General features: G+C 42.4%; 2 protein-coding genes across 3 annotated transcripts; one reads left to right on the top strand and one right to left on the bottom strand.

Moving 5' to 3' along the window:
* Positions 1-8,517: 8,517 nt before the first annotated feature.
* LOC139372603 (myelin-associated glycoprotein-like) lies at positions 8,518-17,015 on the bottom strand. Of its 2 annotated transcripts, none has more exons than XM_071112366.1 (9): positions 16,939-17,015; positions 16,767-16,848; positions 14,019-14,387; positions 10,970-11,281; positions 10,182-10,448; positions 9,912-10,008; positions 9,762-9,780; positions 9,359-9,448; positions 8,518-9,187 (listed from the first exon to the last, which is right to left on the bottom strand). In XM_071112366.1, the coding sequence occupies exons 1-9, from the start codon at positions 16,960-16,962 to the stop codon at positions 9,104-9,106; spliced, it is 1,344 nt and encodes a 447-aa protein (XP_070968467.1). In that variant the 5' UTR covers positions 16,963-17,015; the 3' UTR covers positions 8,518-9,103. The 2 variants fall into 2 exon arrangements, with proteins under 2 accessions (XP_070968467.1, XP_070968469.1); XM_071112368.1 differs by having other exon boundaries at positions 10,182-10,409.
* An 898-nt stretch (positions 17,016-17,913) lies between these two features.
* On the top strand, positions 17,914-22,090 carry LOC139372313 (formyl peptide receptor 2-like). Its single transcript, XM_071112043.1, has 2 exons — positions 17,914-17,950; positions 21,046-22,090. Exon 2 carries the CDS (start codon positions 21,047-21,049, stop codon positions 22,088-22,090), a length of 1,044 nt encoding a protein of 347 aa, XP_070968144.1. The 5' UTR covers positions 17,914-17,950; position 21,046.

Here is a 22,090-nt window from a genome sequence, read left to right as displayed (position 1 = left end):
GCTGCAGAGATAAGAAATAAATCCTCATTTTAGAGAGGTACATTGTATGAGGCATTGGATCAGGGTTACATTCAAGATCACAGCATTCATCCACGTTTCAAAATAGGTTTGTTTTGAACAATTGCCACTGTTTACAATGCTATGAAACATTATTCAACAATTACTAAGCGGTGATTTAATAGCCTGGTACCAGACCAAATGGTAGGTCTACATTAGAGTGAGTGGACACGCTGATTGGTTGGCACGTAACAGGTTTTTGTCTTCCCAGAGAGCAAGAAGCCATCATGGAACCAGATCTTTTTTTTTACAATGCCACTCCCCTCTTCACTTTGGCACAACGGGTAAAAGTGGGAAAAACATAGACATGACAGGTTCCATTTAAAAATGAGGTTATGTCTGATAATGGGGTCATCCAATCACCATGGAGTCCAACTGTTTCATCATTGACTCATCAAGCCGACAACTTCAAATAGTATTTTCTAGACTATGTGCTTATTGCTAGCAAGCACTATGACTCAGTCTGGACAGTAAGCTAGTGATTCATTTGATGCTATCAAATCATGAAATGACAAGTATTGATTTCAACTGTTTTCCTAGCCAGCAGACTGCATCAGAAACACTGCAACCAAACCTTCATATAAATCACCAACCAGAACTAAACAAGATTTCACAGTTGAAGCCAAGTCATTTATGAAGAATGCTGAGTATGTTGTAATAGACATCTTTAGGTTCCTTGTAAACATAAACGAGTGAGATGGTCTGAGCAGCATATTGGTGATCACCAGTAGAATAATACAGTAGCATCTATATCCCCCTATACACTTCTTATAACCCATTATCAATGCTTGAGAAACAGGATAGGGTTTGAATCAACTTCAAAGAAAGTCACCATTTCCTGTACAGTACTTTCCTTTGATTGAAAAATGCATTTGTCATTTAATTACTTGGTAAATAGAACACAGTCTGATGCAGGCAAAAATCTATGATGCTTAAGGTTAGAAACAACATACTTATATTAATATGTTAAATTTCATACATTTAGCCATAGAGTTAAAAAGAGTTACCTTAGAGGTAACCATTTCCTGTTCAGTCATTTCATGGAAAAATGCATGTCACTTGCACTGTCAAAAAGTTATCTCTGACTCAGTTTTTATACAGATTTTCATCTGTGTCAGATACCACTAAACGGAAGTTTGATGTAGCATTGGGCTGACCTAACCATGTACTTGCACACCTTGTTGCTTGTAAGTGCATTGCTTTGTCTACGTACAGTGGATCAGTATTCTGGAAACCTAGCATTATAGTGTGTATTATATTACTCTCCTAAATATAATAAAATTGCTTAAGTTATAAGGTCAGTGGTCTTATATATTTATTTATTTGTGCATTTGTTTCCATGTTGTTTGCCCAAATCATCTCTTAAATGGAATGTGTTGGTTTCAAATCCTATTTAGATGATCGGGAACTACATTTTAAACGTTCTAAATGGTGAAGAGGAATTTACATGAGGAATCAGTCCAAAAGTGCTGGTGTGGATTGCAGTCAATCTTTGTCCATAGACTGCTTTCAAGGTAAGGAATCAAATACAGACATGCTCAAATTTGTCGGTACCCTTACAGCTCATTGAAGTAATGCTTCATTCCTCCTGAAAAGTGAGGAAATTAAAAGCTATTTTATCATGTTTACTTGCATGCCTTTGGTATGTCATAGAATAAAGCAAAGAAGCTGTGAAAAGAGATGAATTATTGCTAATTCTACAAAGATATTCTAAAATGGCCTGGACACATTTGTTGGTACCCCTTAGAAAATATAATAAATAATTGGATTATAGTGATATTTCAAACTCCAATCTTGTAATCAGTCATGCAGCCTATTTAAATGGAGGAAAGTAGTCACTGTGCTGTTTGGTATCATTGTGTGCACCATGTTAAACACGGACCAGAGAAAGCAATGAAAGATTTGTCTGAGGAGATCAGAAAGACAATAATAGACAAGCAGGGTAAAGGTAAAGTCTACAAGACCATCTCCAAGCAGCTTGATGTTCCTGTGACAACCGTTGCAAATATTATTAACAAGTTTAAGGTCCATGGAACAGTAGCCAACCTCCCTGGGCGTGGCCGCAAGAGGAAAATGGACCCCAGATTGAACAGAAGGAGAGTGCGAATGGGAGAAAAAGAACCAAGGATAACTGCCAAAGAGATACACGCTGAACGCCAAGGTGAAGGTACGTCAATTTCTGATCGCACCATCTGTCACGTTTTGAGCGAAAGTGGGATCCATGGAAGAAGACCCAGGATGACTCCACTTTTGAAAGAACAACGTAAAAAAAAAAAAGCCAGACTGGAATTTGCTAAAATGCATATTAAAAAGACAAAATCCTTCTGAGAGAATGTCCTTCAGACAGATGAGTCAAAACTGGAGCTTTTTGGCAAGTTAAATCAGCTCTATGTTCACGGACTAAAAAATGAAGCTTTCAAAGAAAAGAACAATATACCTACAGTGAAACATGGAGGAGGCTCGGTTCTGTTTTGGGGCCACTTTGCTGCGCCTGGCACAGGGTGCCTTGAATCTGTGCAGGGCACAATGAAATCTCAAGACTATCAAGGCATTCTGGAGTGAAATGTACTGCCCAGTGTCAGAAAGCTCTGTCTCAGTCGCAGGTCATGGGTCCTCCAACAGGATAATGACCTAAATCACACAGCTAAAAGCACCCAAGAATGGATAAGAACAAAACATTAGACTATTCTGAAGTGGCCTTCTATGAGTCCTGATCTGAATCCTATCGAACATCTATGGAAAGAGCTGAAACTTGCAGTCTGGAGAAGACACACATCAAACCTGAGACAGCTGGAGCAGTTTGCTCAGGAACAGTGGGCAAAACTACCTGTTACAGGTGCAGAAGACTCATTGAGAACTAAAGAAAACATTTGATTGCAGTGATTGCCTCTAAAGGTTGTGCATCAAAATATTAGGTTACGGGTCCCATCATTTTTGTCCATGCCATGTTCATTTGTTTTATTATTTACAATAATATGTTGAATATAAAATCTTAAGAAAAGTCTGATTTCTATTAAATATGGAATAAACCTAGAGATTCTGGGTTCGAGTCCAGGCTCTGTCGCAGCTGGCCGCGGCCTGGAGAACCATGGGACGGCGCACAATTTGCCCAGCGTCACCTGGGTTAGGGGAGGGTTTGGCCGGCAGGGATGTCCTTGTCCCATCGCGCACTAGCGACTCCTGTGGCGGGCCGGTCACAGTGCACACTGACAGGGTAGACCAGTTGTACGGTGTCCCCTGCTCGCCTAGCGTAGTAGTGACTACCGAACAGCACCCTGACTCACCTATTGCTGCTCTTTTGAGCCTATGGTAACTTGACTACACAGCTGATGCCCCCTGGACTGTTTCAATAACACGGTACCTCATTTTGTTTACCTGTCAGGTCAGGTCCTGTATGTACCTAACTGACCCGCTCTGCCCCTTCATCACCATTTACCCGTTGTTGTCTTAGCTCTCCTGATCAACACCTGTGATTGACATTAGAGAGAGGCATAAAGCAATATGCCTTGTCTACTGCTGTCTTGGCTAGTTTTTATTGTTTTATTTCACTGTAGAGCCCTCAGTCCCGCTCAAAATTCCTTAGATAGTTATTTTGTCTCACCCCACACACATGCAGAGACCTCCCCTAGGTTAACAGATGCCTCCAGAGACGAAACCTCTCTCATCGTCACTCAATGCATAGGTTTACCTCCACTGTACTCTCATCCTACCATACCCTTGTCTGTACATTATGTCTTGAATCTATTCTACCATGCCCAGAAATCTGCTCCTTTTATTCTCCCCAACACACTAGATGACCAGTCCTTATAGCCTTCAGTCGTACCCTTATCCTACTCCTCTGTTCCTCTGGTGATGGAGAGGTCAACCGAGGCCCTGTGGCCCCCAGTTGCACTCCTATTCCCCAGGCGCTATCATTTGTTGACTTTTGTAAACGTAAAAGCCTTGGTTTCATGCATGTTAACATCAGAAGCCTCCTCCCTAAGTTTTTTTTCTCTCACTGCTTTAGCACACTCCGCCAACCCTGATGTCCTAGCCATGTCTGAATCCTGGCTTAGGAAGGCCACCAAAAAATCTGAAATTTCCATCCCCAACTACAACATTTTCCGCCAAGATAGAACTGCCAAAAGGGGTGGAGTTGCAATCTACTGCAGCGACAGACTGCAGAGTTCTGTCATACTATCCAGGTCTGTGCCCAAACAGTTCGAGCTTCTCCTTTTAAAAATCCACCTTTCCGGAAATAAGTCTCTCACTGTTGCCGTTTGTTATAGACCCCCCTCAGCCCCCAGCTGTGCTCTGGACACCATATGTGATTTAATTGCCCCCCCATTTATCTTCAGAGTTTGCACTGTTAGGTGACCTAAACTGGGATATGCTGAACACCCCGGCCGTCCTACAATCTAAGCTAGATGCCCTCAATCTCACACAAATGATCATGGAACCTACCAGGTACAACCCTAAATCCGTAAACACGGGCACCCTCATAGATATCATCCTGACCAACCTGCCCTCTAAATACACCGCCGCTGTCTTCAACCAGGATCTCAGCTGCCTCATTGCCTGCATCCGTAATGGGCCCGCGGTCAAACGGTCATCCCTCATCACTGTCAAACACTCCCTAAAACACTTCAGCGAGCAGGCCTTTCTAATCGACCTGGCCCGGGTTTCCTGGATGGATATTGACCTCATTCTGTCAGTGGAGGATGCCTGGTAATTCTTTAAAAGTGCTTTCCTCACAATCTTAAAAAAGCATGCCCTATTCAAAAAAATGTAGAACTAAAAACAGATATAACCCTTGGTTCACCCCAGACTTGACTGCCCTTGACCAGCACAAAAACATCCTGTGGCGTTCTACATTAGCATCGAATATCCCCCGCGATATGCAACTTTTCAGGGAAGTCAGTTAGGGAAGCTAAGGCTAGCTTTTTCAAACAGATATTTGCATCCTGTAGCACTAATTCCAAAAATTTCTGTGACACTGTAAAGTCCATGGGGAATAAGAGCACCTCCTCCCAGCTGCCCACTGCACTGAGGCTAGGAAAGACTGTCACCACCAATAAATCCAAGATAATCGAGAATTTCAACAATAATTTTTCTACGGCTGGCCATGCTTTCCAGCTGGCTACCCCTATCCCGGTCAACAGCTCTGCACCCTCCACAGCAAGCCTCCCCCATTTCCCAAGCCTCCCCCATTTCTCCTTCACCCAAATCCAGATAACTGATGGTCTGAAAGAGCTGCAAACTCTAGACCCCTACAAATCAGCTGGGCTAGACAATCTGGACCCTCTCTTTCTAAAATTATCCACCACAATTTTTGCAACCCCTATTACTAGCCTGTTCAACCTCTCTTTCGTATCGTCTGAGATCCCCAAAGATTGGAAAGCTGCCGCTGTCATACCCCTCTTCTAAGGTCTTCGAAAGCCAAGTTAACAAACAGTTCACCGACCATTTTGAATCCCACTGTACCTTCTCCGCTATGCAACCTGGTTTCTGAGCTGGTCATGGGTGCACCTCAGCCACACTCAAGGTCCTAAATGATATCATAACCATCATCGATAAAAGACAATACTGTGCAGCCATCTTCATCGACCTGGCCAAGGCTTTCGACTCTGTCAATCACCGCATTCTTATCGGCAGACTCTCAACAGCCTTGCTTTCTCAATTGACTGGCTTGCCTGGTTCACCAACTACTTCTCAGACAGAGTTCAGTGTGTCAAATCGGAGGGACTGTTGTCCGGTCATCTATAAGTCTTTTCTAGGTACAGCCCCACCTTATCTCAGTTCACTGGCCACCATAGCAGCACCCACCTGTAGCACGCGCTCCAGCAGGTATATTTCACTGCTCACCCCCAGAGCCAATTCCTCCTTTGGCCGCCTTTCCTTCCAGTTCTCTGCTGTCAATGACTGGAACAAATTGCAAAAATCACTGAAGCTGGAGACTCATATCTCACTCACTAACTTTAAGCATCAGCTGTCAGAGAAGCTTACAGATCATTGCACCTGTTCATAGCCCATCTGTAAATAGCCCACCCAACTACCTCATCCGCATATATATATATATATTTTGCACCCCAGTACCTCTACTTGCACATTCATCTTCTGCACATCTATCACTCCAGTGTTTAATTGCACATGTTTTATTGTTTCGCCACTATGGCCTATTTATTGTCTTACCAAAAAAAAAAAATATATATATATATATATATATATATATATATATATATATTTATTGTCTTACCTCCCTAATCTTACTTAATTTGCACACACTGTGTATAGACTTTTCTATTGTGTTATTGACTGTACGTTTGTTTATTCCATGTGCAACTCTATGTTTGTGTCGCACTGCTTTGCTTTATCTAGGCCAGGTCTCAGTTATGAGAGCTTGTACTCAACTGGCCTACCTGGTTAAATAAAGGCGAAATAAAAACATTTAAAAAAAGTCCTCTGACACATTGGTGCGGTTGGCTTCCGGGTTAAGTGGGCATTGTGTCAAGAAGCAGTGCGGCATGGTTGGGTTGTGTTTCGGAGGACGCACTGCTCTTGACCTTCGCCTCTCCCGAGTCTGTACGGGAGTTGCAGTGATGAGACAAGACTGTAACTACCAATTGGATACCACGAAATTGGGGAGAAAAAGGGGTAAAAAATATATATTCTAAATGTAAAAATAAATAAATATGGAATAAACAATGATGGATGCCAATTACTTTTGTCAGTTTCAAATTATTTCAGAGAAAATAGTGCATTCTTCGTTTTTTGTGGAGGGGTACCAACAATTTTGAGCACTTATGTATATAAATATGTCATAATCGCACAACTAAACATTAAATTTGCACCCCCACCCAACACACACAGACATACATCCCCAGTCAATAGTATATCAGAAATACTTACTTTTCATTGTCACCCCAAAATCCAAAAGCTGTAAATAAACTGTCAGCAGCCTCAATCGTTCGTCCCCCTAAATGAGTTCACAAACCCAAACGTCCTCTTTTATAGAATCTGTACGATGACACGTCACCTGAGTCACCCTCTCCATTCATAGAAGAATGCCCCCGCAATTCTCCTCTCTCCCTCCTCCCTTCCAAAACACAGCTATTCACTTTCTTTTCTTTCTTTTCCATCATACCGGTTGGGTTCTTTATACTGGTTGGGTCCTTTTTACTGGTTGGGTTCTTAATACCTATTGGATTCTTTATACTGGTTGGCTTCTTCGTACTGGATGGGTTATTTATACTGGTTGGGTTCATTAGTTGGGTTCTGGTTGGGTTCTTTAAACCAGTTGGATTCTTTATACTGGTTGGGTTCATTAGTTGGGTTCTGTTTGGGTTCTTTACACTGGTTGGGTTCTTTATACAGTTTTGGTTCTTTATACTGGTTGGGTTCATTAGTTGGGTTCTGTTTGGGTTCTTTACACTGGTTGGGTTCTTTATACAGTTTTGGTTCTTTATGCTGGTTGGTTTCATTAGTTGGGTTCTGGTTGTGTTCTTTATACCAGTTGTATTCTTTATACCGGTTGGGTTCTTAATACTGGTTGGGTTCATTAGTTGGGTTATGTTTGGGTTCTTTACACTGGTTGGGTTCTTTATACAGTTTTGGTTCTTTATACTGGTTGGGTTCATTAGTTGGGTTCTGGTTGGGTTCTTTATACCAGTTGTATTCTTTATACCGGTTGGGTTCTTTATACTGGTTGGGTTCATTAGTTGGGTTCTGGTTGGGTTCTTTATACCAGTTGGATTCTTTATACTGGTTGGGTTCTTTCTACTGGTTCGGGTCTTTATATTGGTTTGGGTCTTTATACTGGTTGGGTTCTTAAAACTGGTTAGGTTTTACTGGTTGGGTTCTCCTATCAGGCTGTTCTATGGAATAATCTTGGCTTTGAATTAGTGACGCAATCACACACTCGGGAAAAAAATTGTCCCACTCCTTAACTCTGATATGATATGAGTTGCAATGAGGCTCAGCTAAAAGAGATGATTCAAAACGACCATTTATCAGACATGTTTGATACTGTATTTGAAACGGTTGCTAAGTGGTGATTCATTTTTATCTGAATTTTAAATCGTTCTCCTCCCTTAGTAAAATAATCCCCAAAAATGTCCCCACACTGCACCCCACACACAACCCCCCCGGCCCTCTCTGTAGCTAGCAAGTACTGTCAGATCTCTCTGCTAGCATTCTGCCTGTTGTTGTTTCATGGATGGACATGAACGCAAAGAGACTCACACAGAGCAGACAAAGGAGATGAGTGCTCTATGATGTCATCAAAGATCCACCACTTCCCTCCTGGTGGGAAATCAGGGGGCCCCGAGGGGGTTGGGGGGGGGTCAAAAAGTGATGTCAGATAACGCCCTGCTTCTTTTGCCATTTCCCCCCCGACCGGCCACCCACTCCTCTACTTTCTTTCCTGTTCATTGATGGAGGCAATGGAATGTGTGGAATTTCAAGAGAGAAAACACGGTAGAATGGCATTAAGAGATTTATTCGACTGATTACCACACAACCCACAACCCCCTGCATGGTTTAACATCATCTACAGCGAAGACGACAGCAATACACTGATGATGCTGAACCTCAAACCAAAATCCTTCAAGAACAATTTAGTACTATTTTAGGAAATACAACTATCAGTGCATAAAGCATTGCATTAATTCAGATATACAGCCTTACACATTGAGATGTAAATACATAGCTCACAGGGGCAACACAGAGGCATTATGCCCATTGAGTTTATCCATTTGTACACTGAAAATACAGAAGCTATGGTTCATCTTACGCATGAATCCAAAGATATGCAATTTGGCCATCAATGCTCCCTTTTTGTTTTTAAATCAGGTGCATGACGCCTCTGGATCATGTTGAACTCTTTCAGGCGAAATACACTAGCAGAGGTGATGACATTCAGAAAACACCAGGTTAAAATATATAATATCATGTCTTTTGTGCCGAAAAAATATACAGTATGATCCGAAGCAAAAGATACAAGATTATCATTTTCCATGCAAAAGCTCAAATGAAAAGGTTAAATCTGGAGCTGTTTTGCCATGTGGTTTCAGGGCGCAGCTCTTTCACTTCCTCTGCCAATTCCAATGGGGTTTTCATGAGAGTTAGATTTACCTGGGACAGCCCTGGTCATCTGTCAGAGGAAAACATTGTGTATGGACACACACAGGAACACATTTATGATTTTTAACTGTACCTTATTAAAATGAATCCTCATACATAACAGTTAGCTTAAATACCTAAAAACTCAGACTTTGTATTTTGTTGATTTGAATTTATATTTGAGGTTTTTCTTCATAGTCACCTGGAGTTCGTCATAGTCAGAGCTGGTGCTGGCGATCCTTAGGTTGGTGTATGTGTTGTCCGCTTTCCCTGAGAGGGAGAGCTCGATCTGCTAAAATATTGAGGATAAATCATTTCATGTAAACAGAGGAGTTATATTACCCAACAGAGGTAGCAATACTATATAACATTTAATACAAAATAGGAGTATTAGAGTTACACGTTTTATACAAAACCCCAGTAAACGTTGTCAAAGGCGCAACATGTATAATAGTCATACTGAGAATTGTTAAAGTTTTGACGTGGAATTTAACACATCAAACTCTTGAGTATCAAACTGCGTCATCTACTGCCAATGTCTTAAAATTGCTCAGTGGGTGAGGTTGGTTAAACAGAATGTTATGAAATGAAAATGTTCCTCTTACTTTCAGTCTTCTGGAGAGACTTATGAGGGAAGGAAAAGGGGGGGGGGGGGACTTGGGTTAGAACAAAGAGGATTGGAACAGTCCTTCAAGAAATCTATTATATAAATCTATTCCTAAACTCGATGGGCATGACTACGTAAACAATGATACCTTTTATATTTATACACCTCCACGGTGGCGGTCAGAACATAAAGCAACACCATCACTCCACAGATGATGTAGGGGGCCATCTTGAAAAATTGGTCGCCTGAAAACAATCGGAATAGAACATGTTTTTTTTTTAAGTGAATTTGTTGTCCATTTGTCTTGAGTGTTACCCACAGCAGCACTTTTCAACCAATCAAATGGCACTCTATTTCGTATAGTGCACTATTAGGTCAAACGTAGTGCACTATTCATAAAGTGAACAAAATGGCTTACTTTCAAACTCCAGAGGCATGGCCTTTGACCTCTGTGATCCGTTCTGGTTGTGGGCCTCACAAAGGTAGAGCCCGCTGTCCGCTTTGCTGACCAGGAGGACTAGTGTCTGTCCATTGGCCTTCCAGGTCTCCTTCCCACTGATGTCTTTGTACCAGGAGTAGCTCTCCACCGGTGGGTTGGCATCACTCTGGCAGGTCAGGGTCACTGCCCTACCCTCAGGCACAGGCCCTGTTGGGTTGGACAGGACTACAGTGTTTTTAGGGGCATCTGGAAGACAACATCCACACAGTTAATTCAACTACCTGTGAGGCATACAAGCTCATTTTGATTTGAAATATTAAACACCAATTCCCACAGGGGGAACGTTCGTCATGTGAGCGTCAACGAGCGTACGAATGATAGAAATACAACGTGTTGAAGTGAATGAGAGAAAACAGGAAAAAATACAAATGATTAGTGTCATTTTGAAGTCTCGCTAGTGAGCTGGAAAGTTGCCATAGTATTGAGAACGTGATCTCGAAACCACTATTGAGAAGATACACATACAGTGTACAGAAAGAGGAAGGGAAGAATCCTTGCACAGGTATGATTAGCTAAATCACTGCCTATTATCTGCTAATTCATGTCTAACCAGTTCGTTTTTTATGCCCTGTGCTCTTTAATACTGTTTAGCACTTAACAGTTAAATCACTAAACATGTTTAAACACAGAATAAGGAGATTACACTACTGTTTACGGTTGTGGTCATAAGGTATGGTCATATGATTATGGTTGTTGTGGTCTCTCACACAGAACATTGAGGGTCAGGTTCCCCTGAGTCGTCTTGGTGGTGCCCCCTGGCTGCAGTGTGTAGCAGGCGGCGCATTTGACCATCAGCCCATGATGCCGGAGGGAGGCGGTAAATGTCAGGGTGGAGGTCATGGTCATGAGCCCATCTATACCCTCCTGTAGCCGGCTCTCAACACTTCCACCCAGCCTAGAGGTCCAGGTCAGGGAGGGCGGCAATGTAGGGCAGGGGGCGGGGGCAGAGCAGCTCAGTCTAGCCCACTCCCCCTCCATGATGTTGCCCATAGAGATCAGTTGGGGTCTGGGTGGGGTGTCTGGGTGGATGACGATATGTGGGAGAAAGGGTGATATTGAATCAATAACATGACAGAAAGTGGCCTGAGTATAGCTCAATGGCATGCCGTGGTGGGGCAACCAGGTTGAAACTAACTTTGCTAGCAATATCACTTTTCATGTTGAGTATTTGATTCTAGGGGCTCGATTCAATCAGATCCGCTTTAGCCGACATCCGCAAACGGTTGTTTTGGTGATTTCTGAGGTGGAATTGTTCAAATCCACAAATGGCTCCTTGCATTACCTTATCACGGACACTGAATTGGACCACCCGATTTTACAATTCGACAAATCCCATGCAGACACATTAGAAGTAGGCAGTTCTGAAAATGTTGCCTCATTGATGACTCCTTACATAAATAAGGAGAACGTAGCCAGGTGGCTTTTGTTGGCTATAGCCCATTTAGTTTAATGATATTACTTGAGAGTAATAATTTCTATCATCGATAGAGCCTACACTTTCTATCACTGTTTTGAACTTCTAAAGTGGTATGGATAATAAGGAAGGAAGTGGTTTGTGACACACAAGAGCAGCCACTCACCAATTTGTCAGCTCTTTCCGCAGTCACATATCCAACACCACCAAAACATCCATTATGCGGATGTCGGCCATCATGCGTTAACGCTCCATCTGACTGGATCGAGCCCTATATTTGCTGTTAGTATTTATAAGAGTTCAATCTAGTCATTCTGTTAGAATGTTTAGCCCTAAGGGTATACTTCAATTGGAAATCATATACAGTGCATTCGGAAAGTATTCAGACCCCTTGACTTCCCCACATTTTGTTACGTTACAGCCTTATTCTAAAATTGATTAAATTGTTTTTTCCCCTCATCAATCTACACACAATACCCAATAATGACAAAGAAAAAAACACGTTTTTTAGAAATGCTAGTAAATTTATTACAAATAAAAAAACTTAAATATCACATTTACATAAGTATTCAGACCCTTTACTCAGATCTTCGTTGAAGCACCTTTGGCAGAGATTACACCCTCGAGTCTTCTTGGGTATGACGCTACAAGCTTGGCACACCTGTATTTGGGGAATTTATCCTATTCTTCTCTGCAGATCCTCTCAAGCTCTGTCAGGTTGGATGGGGAACGTTGCTGCACAGCTATTTTCAGCTTTCTCCAGGGATGTTATATCGGGTTCAAGTCTGGGCTCTGGCTGGGCCTCATTCAGAGACTCACCCCAAAGCCACTCCTGTGTTGTCTTGGCTGTGTGCTTAGGGTCATTGTCCTGCTGGAAGGTGAACCTTCGCCCCCAGTTCCTGCACGCTCTGGAGCAAGTTTTCATCAAGGATCTCTCTGTACTTTCCCTTGATCCTGACTAGTCTCCCAGTCCCTGTCGCTGAAAAACATCCACACAGCATGATGCTGCCACCACCATGCTTCACAGGAAGAATGGTGCCAGGTTTCCTCCAGATGTGACGCTTGGCATTCAGGCCAAAGAGTTCAATCTTTGTTTCACCAGACCAGAGAATATTGTTTCCCATGGTCTGAGAGTCTTTAGGTGCCTCTTGGCAAACTCCAAGCGGGCTGTCATGTGCCTTTTACTGAGGAGTGGCTTTCGTCTTTCCTGATTGGTGGATTGGTGGAGCACTGCAGAGATTGTTGTCCTTCTGGAAGGTTCTCCCATCTCTATAGAGGAACTCTGGAGCTCTGTCAGAGTGACCATCGGGTTCTTGGTCACCTCCCTGACCAAGGAAGTATCACGTTTCAGGTATAACCCAGATGCAGACAGTGTCAAATAAACAAAAGTGTATTTCTAAATAGAGGGACAGGCAAACGACAGGTCAAAGGCAGGCAAGGGTCAGTAATCCATAGAAGATGCAAAGGGTCCAGAACGGCAGGCAGTCTCAGGGTCAGGGCAGGCAGGGGTCAATAATCCAGTGAGGTGGGGCAAGGCATAGAACGGCAGGCAGGCTCAGGGTCAGGGCAGGCAGAAGGGTCAAAACCAGGAAGACTAAGACACAGGTGCAAGAAACAGACAGGAGCAGGCGAACAAACGCTGGTATGTTTCACAAACAAAACGAACCGGCATCACACAAACAGAGAACACAGGTATAAATACACAGGGGATAATGGGGAAGATGGGCAACACCTGGAGGGGGTGGAGACAAGCACAAAGACAGGTGAAACATATCAGGGTGTGACAGGAAGAGTCTTGGTTCCAAACTTCTTCCATTTAAGAATGATGGAGGCCACTGTGTTCTTGGGGACCTTTAATGCTCCATAAATGTTTTGGTACGCTTCCCCAGATCTTTGCCTCGACACAATCCTGTCTCTGAGCTCTACGGACAATTAATTCGACCTCAAGGCTTGGTTTTTGCTCTGACATGCACTGTCAACTGTGGGACCTTATATAGACAGGTGTGTGCTTTTCAAAATAATTTCCAATCAATAGATTTTACCACAGGTGGACTCCAATTAAGTTGTAGAAACATCTCAAGGATGACCAATGGAAACAGGATGAACCTGAGCTCAAATTCGAGTCTCATAGCAAACAATCTGAATACTTGTATAAATACGGAATTTCTAAAATCCTGTTTTTGCTTTGTCATTATGGGGTATTGTATGTAGATTGATGAGGGAAAAAATAGATATAATCAATGTCAGAATAAGGCTGTAATGTGACAAAATGTGGCAAAAGTGAAGGGGTCTGAATACTTTCCTAAGGCATTATATTTCTTAGGAAAGGTAAAATTCAGTACCTGTATGATTGATATTTACACCTGGTAGAAAGTTATACTTGAGGTGATTTGTTCCAGCACATTCCAGCCTAAAGATATATGTGTCATCATATCCTGCAGAGAAACTGTTGAAAATAGTGGTGCAGTTCTTGTTCAACAGAGTTCCTAACATCACTCCCTTGATGATGTTCTTGGCATCCGTTTGGGCTGAGTGGAAAACAATATTTCCCCATTCTGAATGTTTCTTCCAAAGCCCATGGAGTGTGCAGTTGTTCAAGGTAGCATCAAACTCTGCAGGGATCTGGAATCTACATGGGACCATTAGGCAGGATCCACCAACAGCCACAATGCTTTGGGGCGTCCACAGACTCCACTGTTGGCAGAGAGCACCTGGAGAACACCGCACCATCAACAAACACTGAACAGCAAAACCTGGACTCAGGGATAGACATAACATAGTAAACATAAAATCTGTCTGCCTTCATTTAGTATGATATGTTACGAATTATAATTCGTATATAATATATCACGCATTTCAATTTGTATAATATGTTACGAATTCCACTTTTCTGTGCAAATGTGGGGTTAAGGTTAAAATTACGGTTAAAGTTAGGGTTAGGTGTTAGTTTTAGGAGAAGGTTGATCTAACAGGCTAAGTACTACTGTGAGTTGTTGCAAAGTTGCTATTTTGTTAAAATGCTAAAGTTGTCCGTGATTTGATTTAAAAAAAAATTGACCTTTGGGTTGCTAGACGTTCACGTCTACCCATCCTCCCCGACCAACCTCCCTCTTTCCTTTCGTTTTTTGAAGTTAATAACCTTCTGTCTTACAGTGCCTTGCGAAAGTATTCGGCCCCCTTGAACTTTGCAACCTTTTGCCACATTTCAGGCTTCAAACATAAAGATATAAAACTGTATTTTTTTGTGAATAATCAACAACAAGTGGGACACAATCATGAAGTGGAATGACATTTATTGGATATTTCAAACGTTTTTAACAAATCAAAAACTGAAAAATTGGGCGTGCAAAATTATTCAGCCCCTTTACTTTCAGTGCAGCAAACTCTCTCCAGAAGTTCAGTGAGGATCTCTGAATGATCCAATGTTGACCTAAATGACTAATGATGATAAATACAATCCACCTGTGTGTAATCAAGTCTCCGTATAAATGCACCTGCACTGCGATAGTCTCAGAGGTCCGTTAAAAGCGCAGAGAGCATCATGAAGAACAAGGAACACACCAGGCAGGTCCGAGATACTGTTGTGAAGAAATTTAAAGCCGGATTTGGATACAAAAAGATTTCCCAAGCTTTAAACATCCCAAGGAGCACTGTGCAAGCAATAATATTGAAATGGAAGGAGTATCAGACCACTGCAAATCTACCAAGACCTGGCCGTCCCTCTAAACTTTCAGCTCATACAAGGAGAAGACTGATCAGAGATGCAGCCAAGAGGCCCATGATCACTCTGGATGAACTGCAGAGATCTACAGCTGAGGTGGGAGACTCTGTCCATAGGACAACAATCAGTCGTATATTGCACAAATCTGGCCTTTATGGAAGAGTGGCAAGAAGAAAGCCATTTCTTAAAGATATCCATAAAAAGTGTTGTTTAAAGTTTGCCACAAGCCACCTGGGAGACACACCAAACATGTGGAAGAAGGTGCTCTGGTCAGATGAAACCAAAATTGAACTTTTTGGCAACAATGCAAAACGTTATGTTTGGCGTAAAAGCAACACAGCTCATCACCCTGAACACACCATCCCCACTGTCAAACATGGTGGTGGCAGCATCATGGTTTGGGCCTGCTTTTCTTCAGCAGGGACAGGGAAGATGGTTAAAATTGATGGGAAGATGGATGGAGCCAAATACAGGACCATTCTGGAAGAAAACCTGATGGAGTCTGCAAAAGACCTGAGACTGGGACGGAGATTTGTCTTCCAACAAGACAATGATCCAAAACATAAAGCAAAATCTACAATGGAATGGTTAAAAAATAAACATATCCAGGTGTTAGAATGGCCAAGTCAAAGTCCAGACCTGAATCCAATCGAGAATCTGTGGAAAGAACTGAAAACTGCTGTTCACAAATGCTCTCCATCCAACCTCACTGAGCTCGAGCTGTTTTGCAAGGAGGAATGGGAAAAAATGTCAGTCTCTCGATGTGCAAAACTGATAGAGACATACCCCAAGCGACTTACAGCTGTAATCGCAGCAAAAGGTGGCGCTACAAAGTATTAACTTAAGGGGGCTGAATAATTTTGCACGCCCAATTTTTCAGTTTTTGATTTGTTAAAAAAGTTTGAAATATCCAATAAATGTCGTTCCACTTCATGATTGTGTCCCACTTGTTGTTGATTCTTCACAAAAAAATACAGTTTTACATCTTTATGTTTGAAGCCTGAAATGTGGCAAAAGGTCGCAAAGTTCAAGGGGGCCGAATACTTTCGCAAGGCACTGTATGTAACCATACCAAAGGTAACATATCATACTAATTTGAGTGTCACAGACGTACTTTTATTATATTACGTCTAGTCTATGAGGCCAGGCTGAACAGCAAAACAAATGTCTCTGCACACACACACACACACACACACACACACACACACACACACACAAACACAAAGATTTATCAATCTCACACACATTTGTTAAAACGTACAAGCACACATTGCAGAGTTGTTATCAGTAAAATGTCAGTAAAATTGTGAGTAAGTCTAAGTGTGTACAAGTTAAGAAGTACTGTACGCACAATTAGGGAGAAACTGACCTTTCAACAGAAAAATGGTGAACGCAATTAACCACAGACCCATCTCTGATGTTGTTGAGGTGCCTTCCACAGTAACAAAACACTTCAAATAAACATAGAGACAGAAAAAGACTGTGTTTATTGTGTAATACTCTAAACGTGTATTTCAGATTCATTTATGAAAAAGCCTTACCTGTGACTGAGTAATGGAGATCATGGATATTGAGATCACGGATATTGAGATCACAGATATATCCAAAATGGCACAGGGTGTTCAATCAAAGCAGGAAGTTGTCTTTTCTTTTATATGCATTGGGAAATAAAGGGAAATCCAAACCCTGTTTGCTTAATGCTGAACCAATGACAAACATCAGAATAAAGAGGATGTTTGCTACAGCTGATGGAACATTAGAACATTTACAATTGGTTGCAACATTCTGTGACAGGACGTCTCTGACTTCTCTATTGTAATAAGGCACAAGGTGATGACTTGACACAGTCTGCCACCAGAGTGCAACATCCCCATGCAGGAGCCACCAAAACTATCAGGGGCCTGAGGCATCCTGCAGATAGCTTTTATAAAACTCTGTATACAGTCGTGCAGTACATGCATCATTAAGACAGCTATTGGTACATTTGGAAAGTGATATACTCTAATCCTAAAGTCATAATTTATTACTAATTACTATTGATTTTGGGCGCATTCGCCTCATTCTGGGTGTCTGTTGGCTGAACATAGAGAATACAGGCAGGAAGTGGACACTCTAGGACTCCAGTTGAAGAGGGAAGAGCATCTAACAACCCGAGTAAGGCATGGGCAGTAGTACACACCCCCTTACACACCCCCTATCTGTGTGAGCGGAGAGAGTGGATGGGAGCGAGAGAGATGGAACGTGAGAAAGAGAGAGCGAGAGACAGGAAGTTCACACATCTGATTACTTTTCTCTGGCCACATCACCCAAGTGACACAATGACTTATGGCTGGAGTTTCATCACCTAGATACACATACACAGACAGCTACTACTGAAGCATCTCAACTCATAGGTAAGCATTATCAGTATGAATAACAACAACCGTATACAGCATTTTTTGGCTTTACTTTTCAATTCGTTTCTTAAATCACTTTATTTGGATATTTTAAAATACAAGAGAGAATATTCTCTAGATGTTCTGACTATCTACACTGGCCACCCAAACTGTACAGGTACGTAGTTGTAGCATGCTATAGCCTATTCTGGACAAATGATGAGATTCTGTGGATAGTTAGCTGAATATATACAGATCATCCGTCAGGGACTATATGAAGAAGATATGTTACCCTTAATCTGTGTCCATTGCTTTCCATTGCAATATCACCACTTGCCAGCTCAAATTGAGTTGCCAACAAAATGGATAATAATTAGCCGCTGATATACATTACTACCGTAGATGAAAATATTGAGGAAAATCTAGGCTAGATATGGACGTTTTTTTCCCAGCATTCATTGAAACTTAATTTAGCCAGCATTCAGTAAGTCGTTGAAAACAAAGACTCTTCTACGTTTACGAGCAGGGGCGAACAGCATTTAATCACGTAGGCAAGCATAAATATTGCAGTAACACAAACAGTGCCATAAAATAGGAGGCGTAACTAAACAATGTAATCTTCATCGTGTATACAATGAAGTCCAGAACAATCCGTCCACTGTGCTAGTGGACGCCAGTACACACAGTATGTCAGTCACATCTAACGATAAGACATCATTCTTTATCTTGACAATAAAGAAATGAAGCAGAAAGGATTTTGACTTTGTACGGTGTATTTACATGAATGAAATACATCATCAAACTGATAAAGAACAACCAATGAATGTAGCCTGTCAATATTGATTTTGACCTAGTGCAGAGAGCCAGCTTTATGACAACACAAGAATTTAGGGCGATTCAAATCATATTAGCGTCATATCAAAGAAGCCTCTGCTCATGAAGCAACACAAAACCGTACGAGAGGTGGATTGAGTCCTTGGCTCATGGCACAATAACGCATTCCTAATTGTCTTGCTCCTAGGTAAACCCCATCCCTTATATAGACTGGAAGCGTATTGGTTGCCAGACAACAGGACTATGTTTTGTTTTACTGTCTGCTCACTCATGGGAATATATATACAGTGCATTGTGAAAATATTCAGACCCCTTGGGTTTTTCAATATTTTGTTACATTACAGCCTTATTCTAAAATGGATTAAATAGTTTTTATTTCTCATCAATCTACACAAAATATCGGATGATGACAAGGCAAAAAAACAGTTTTTAAATATATTTTTGCAAATTTATTCAATTCAAAAAATTGTCTGGTGACCAAGAACCCAATGGGCACTCTGACATAGGTCCAGAGTTCCTCAGTGGAAATGGGAGAACTTTCCAGAAGGACAACCATCTCTGCAGCACTACACCAATCAGGCCTTTATGGTAGAGTGGCCAGACGGAAGCCACTCCTCTGTAAAAGGCACATGGCAGCAGCTCGCTTTGTCCTTTTAAAAAGGGTGCCTAAACAACTCTCAGACCACCAAGAGTGAACTCTTTGGCCTGAATGCCAAGCGTCACATCTGGAGGAAACCAGGCACCGCTCATCACCTGGCCCTATACTATCCCTACGGTGAACATTGGTGGTGACCGCATCATACTGTTGGGATTTTTTTCAGAGGTAAAACAAATTAATAAATTTTAGAATAAGGCTGTAACCTCTTCTGCAGATGTACTATCTCACCACCAGGGGGTGGTGCAGCACCCCTAGTTCTCACAGCTATGACACAGAGACTGGTCAAATGAGTCATAAGCCAAAACTATTATACGATTCCTGTCTATGCATGCCTCTGGAAAGGAAATGGAGATACTGTATGCTAAGAGGATCAGGATGGGAATCGTGTTCTTACACGTTCCTTGTTGGACTGATATTTTTCAGGGGGATTGCAGACAGTATGTCAATATCCGATGAATTGTATAGTGTGTGGGCATGCACCACAGGAGGTTGGTGGCACCTTAATTGGGGCTCGTGGTAATGTCTGGAGTGGAATCGGTGGAATGCTGTCAAATACAAAGTGGAATGAGTGGAATGGTGTCAAATACATGAAACAGGTGATTGATACCATTCCATTTAGTCCATTCCAGCCATTATTATGAGCTGTCCTCCCCTCAGCAGCCTCCTGTGGTGTGCACTTTGGGAAAAAAGTTTTTTTTTTAAAGGGTAAAACAGTGGGTAGTTCACAGTCCCAGACACCCGCCACATACTCACAAAAATACCCACACACATTCCCAGTCACACACACAGAATGACTCAGACATAGAAATAGATTGTCCTGAATAGACTACATCATGCCTGGTACACAACATCCCATCTGAAGATTCAGAATACTTCCTAAATAGCAAAATATATTTAATTGTAATCTTAAAGTCAAGAATTTATAGAGTTCTGTTCATTTGTGAGTATGAGTCCTCTTCCTGATATTATTAAAACCTCTTAAGGATCCGCCCCTTTTTTCAAGTTTTCGTCTAAAATGACATACCCAAATCTAACTGCCTGTAGCTCAGGCACTGAAGCAAGGATATGCATATTCTTGGTACCATTTCAAAGGAAACACTTTGAATATTGTGGAAATGTGAATATAACACAATAGAACATGGAATGTAGGAGAATATAACACAATAGATCTGGTAAAAGACAATACAAAGAAAGAAAACTAAAGTTATTATTTTTTTTTGTACCATCATCTTTGAAATGCAAGAGAAAGGCCATAGTGTATTATTCCAGCCCAAGTGCAATTTAGATTTTGTCCTCTATATGGCAGCAGTGTATGTGCAAGGAACCATTGCATTTCTGTTCAAAATGTTGTATCAAGACTGCCCAAATGTACCTAATTTGTTTATTAATAACTTTTTATGTTCAAAATTGTCCACTCTCCTCAAACAATAGCATGGTATTATTTCACTGTAATAGCTACTGTAAACTGGACAGTGCAGTTAGATTAACAAGAATTTAAGCTTTCTGACAATATCAGACATATCTATGTCCTGGGAAATGTTCTTGTTACTTACAATCTCGTGCTAATCACATTAGCCTACGTCAGCTCAACCATCTCGTGGACAGTACACCTATCCCAAAGAAGATTTTAACTGACTGGCTGCTGGCTGTGCAAAGTGTTCTACCATTAGAGGAAACAGTGTTACACTATATGACTCATCTAAAGGAAAGCCATTAAGTATACTGTAGACTAGAAGGAAGTCATGCTGTGTATTCACACCCTTGTTGCCTTTTTTTTACAGAATGACACCAAACGCCACCATTCCGTTTGCCCTCGTCACCTCAGCCGCCCGAGATGACGAAGCCAAGGTGGTGGACATCGAGGCCATCATGAACAAATTAAACATTGTCCTTCTCATGCTGACCATTGTCCTGGGCACCACGGGCAACTCTGTAGTCATCTGGGTGGCAGGCTTCAAGCTCAAGCCCACCATCACCAATGTGTGGCTGGTCAACCTGGCTGTGGCCGACCTCATCTTCTGCCTGAGCCGTGTGCTCTCGCTGACCAAGAAGCTCTTCTTCGACTACTGGCCGTTCGGCATCTTCTTATGCAAGTTCAACGGCTTCTTCAGGTATGCCAACATGTTCTGCAGTGTGTTCCTGCTCGCCGTCATCAGCATGGACCGGACACTCTGCATCTGGCACCCCGTCTTTACCAAACGGCGTAGGACGATCTGCACCGCCCGCCTGGTAAGTGCCGGCGTGTGGGCTGTGGCGGCCATTTTGAGCGCCCCCCACTTCGCCTACCGCCAGGTTTACCTCGGCAAGAATAACCTGAGCAAGTGCTCTCTGGAGGACAATGAGCCAAAAGGCGATAACAGCGCTAAGCTCGCGCTCTACCTAATGCGCTTCCTATGCGGTTTCCTGCTTCCTTTCCTCATCATCCTCTGCTGCTACATCCTGGCAGGGCTAGGCATCCGACGTACCCGCCTGTTGGGCAAGTCACGTCCACTCCGGATCTTGGTATCGCTGGTCTGTGCTTTCTTCCTGTGCTGGGCGCCCTACCACTGCCTCCTACTGGCAAAGATGGTGAACAGCAACAGTACGGTGGTGACGGGGGGGCTGACAGTGGCCACAGCCTTTACCTACTTCAACAGTTGTGTGAACCCGCTGCTGTACTTCTGTATGGGGTTGGACATGAGAGGGTCGAGGTTCAGGCAGACCTTAGCGGGGGTGTACCGGAGAGCACTAGCCGATGACAGAGATGGTCGAAACACGCAGTCCAACGAGCGAACAGTGCATAATAGTTCTGGTTCTGCGTCACAACCTGCACTCAGTCTCAAGTGA

The sequence above is a fragment of the Oncorhynchus clarkii genome, chromosome 18, assembly GCF_045791955.1.
Source record: "Oncorhynchus clarkii lewisi isolate Uvic-CL-2024 chromosome 18, UVic_Ocla_1.0, whole genome shotgun sequence".
Lineage (NCBI taxonomy): Eukaryota > Metazoa > Chordata > Actinopteri > Salmoniformes > Salmonidae > Oncorhynchus > Oncorhynchus clarkii.
Note: the sequence above shows the minus strand (reverse complement) of the source record. Positions and strands in the feature narration are given on the sequence as shown.

Coding starts and splice junctions, on each gene's coding strand:
- LOC139372313 (XM_071112043.1), top strand. CDS start 21,047: ATGACACCAAACGCCACCATTCCGTTTGCCCTCGTCACCTCAGCCGCC.
- LOC139372603 (XM_071112366.1), bottom strand. CDS start 16,962: ATGATCTCCATTACTCAGTCACAG. Junction 14,388..16,766: donor CACCATTTTTCTGTTGAAAG/GTCAGTTTCTCC, acceptor GGTGTTCTCCAG/GTGCTCTCTGCCAACAGTGG. Junction 10,449..10,969: donor CCTGACCCTCAATGTTCTGT/GTGAGAGACCAC, acceptor GTTGTCTTCCAG/ATGCCCCTAAAAACACTGTA.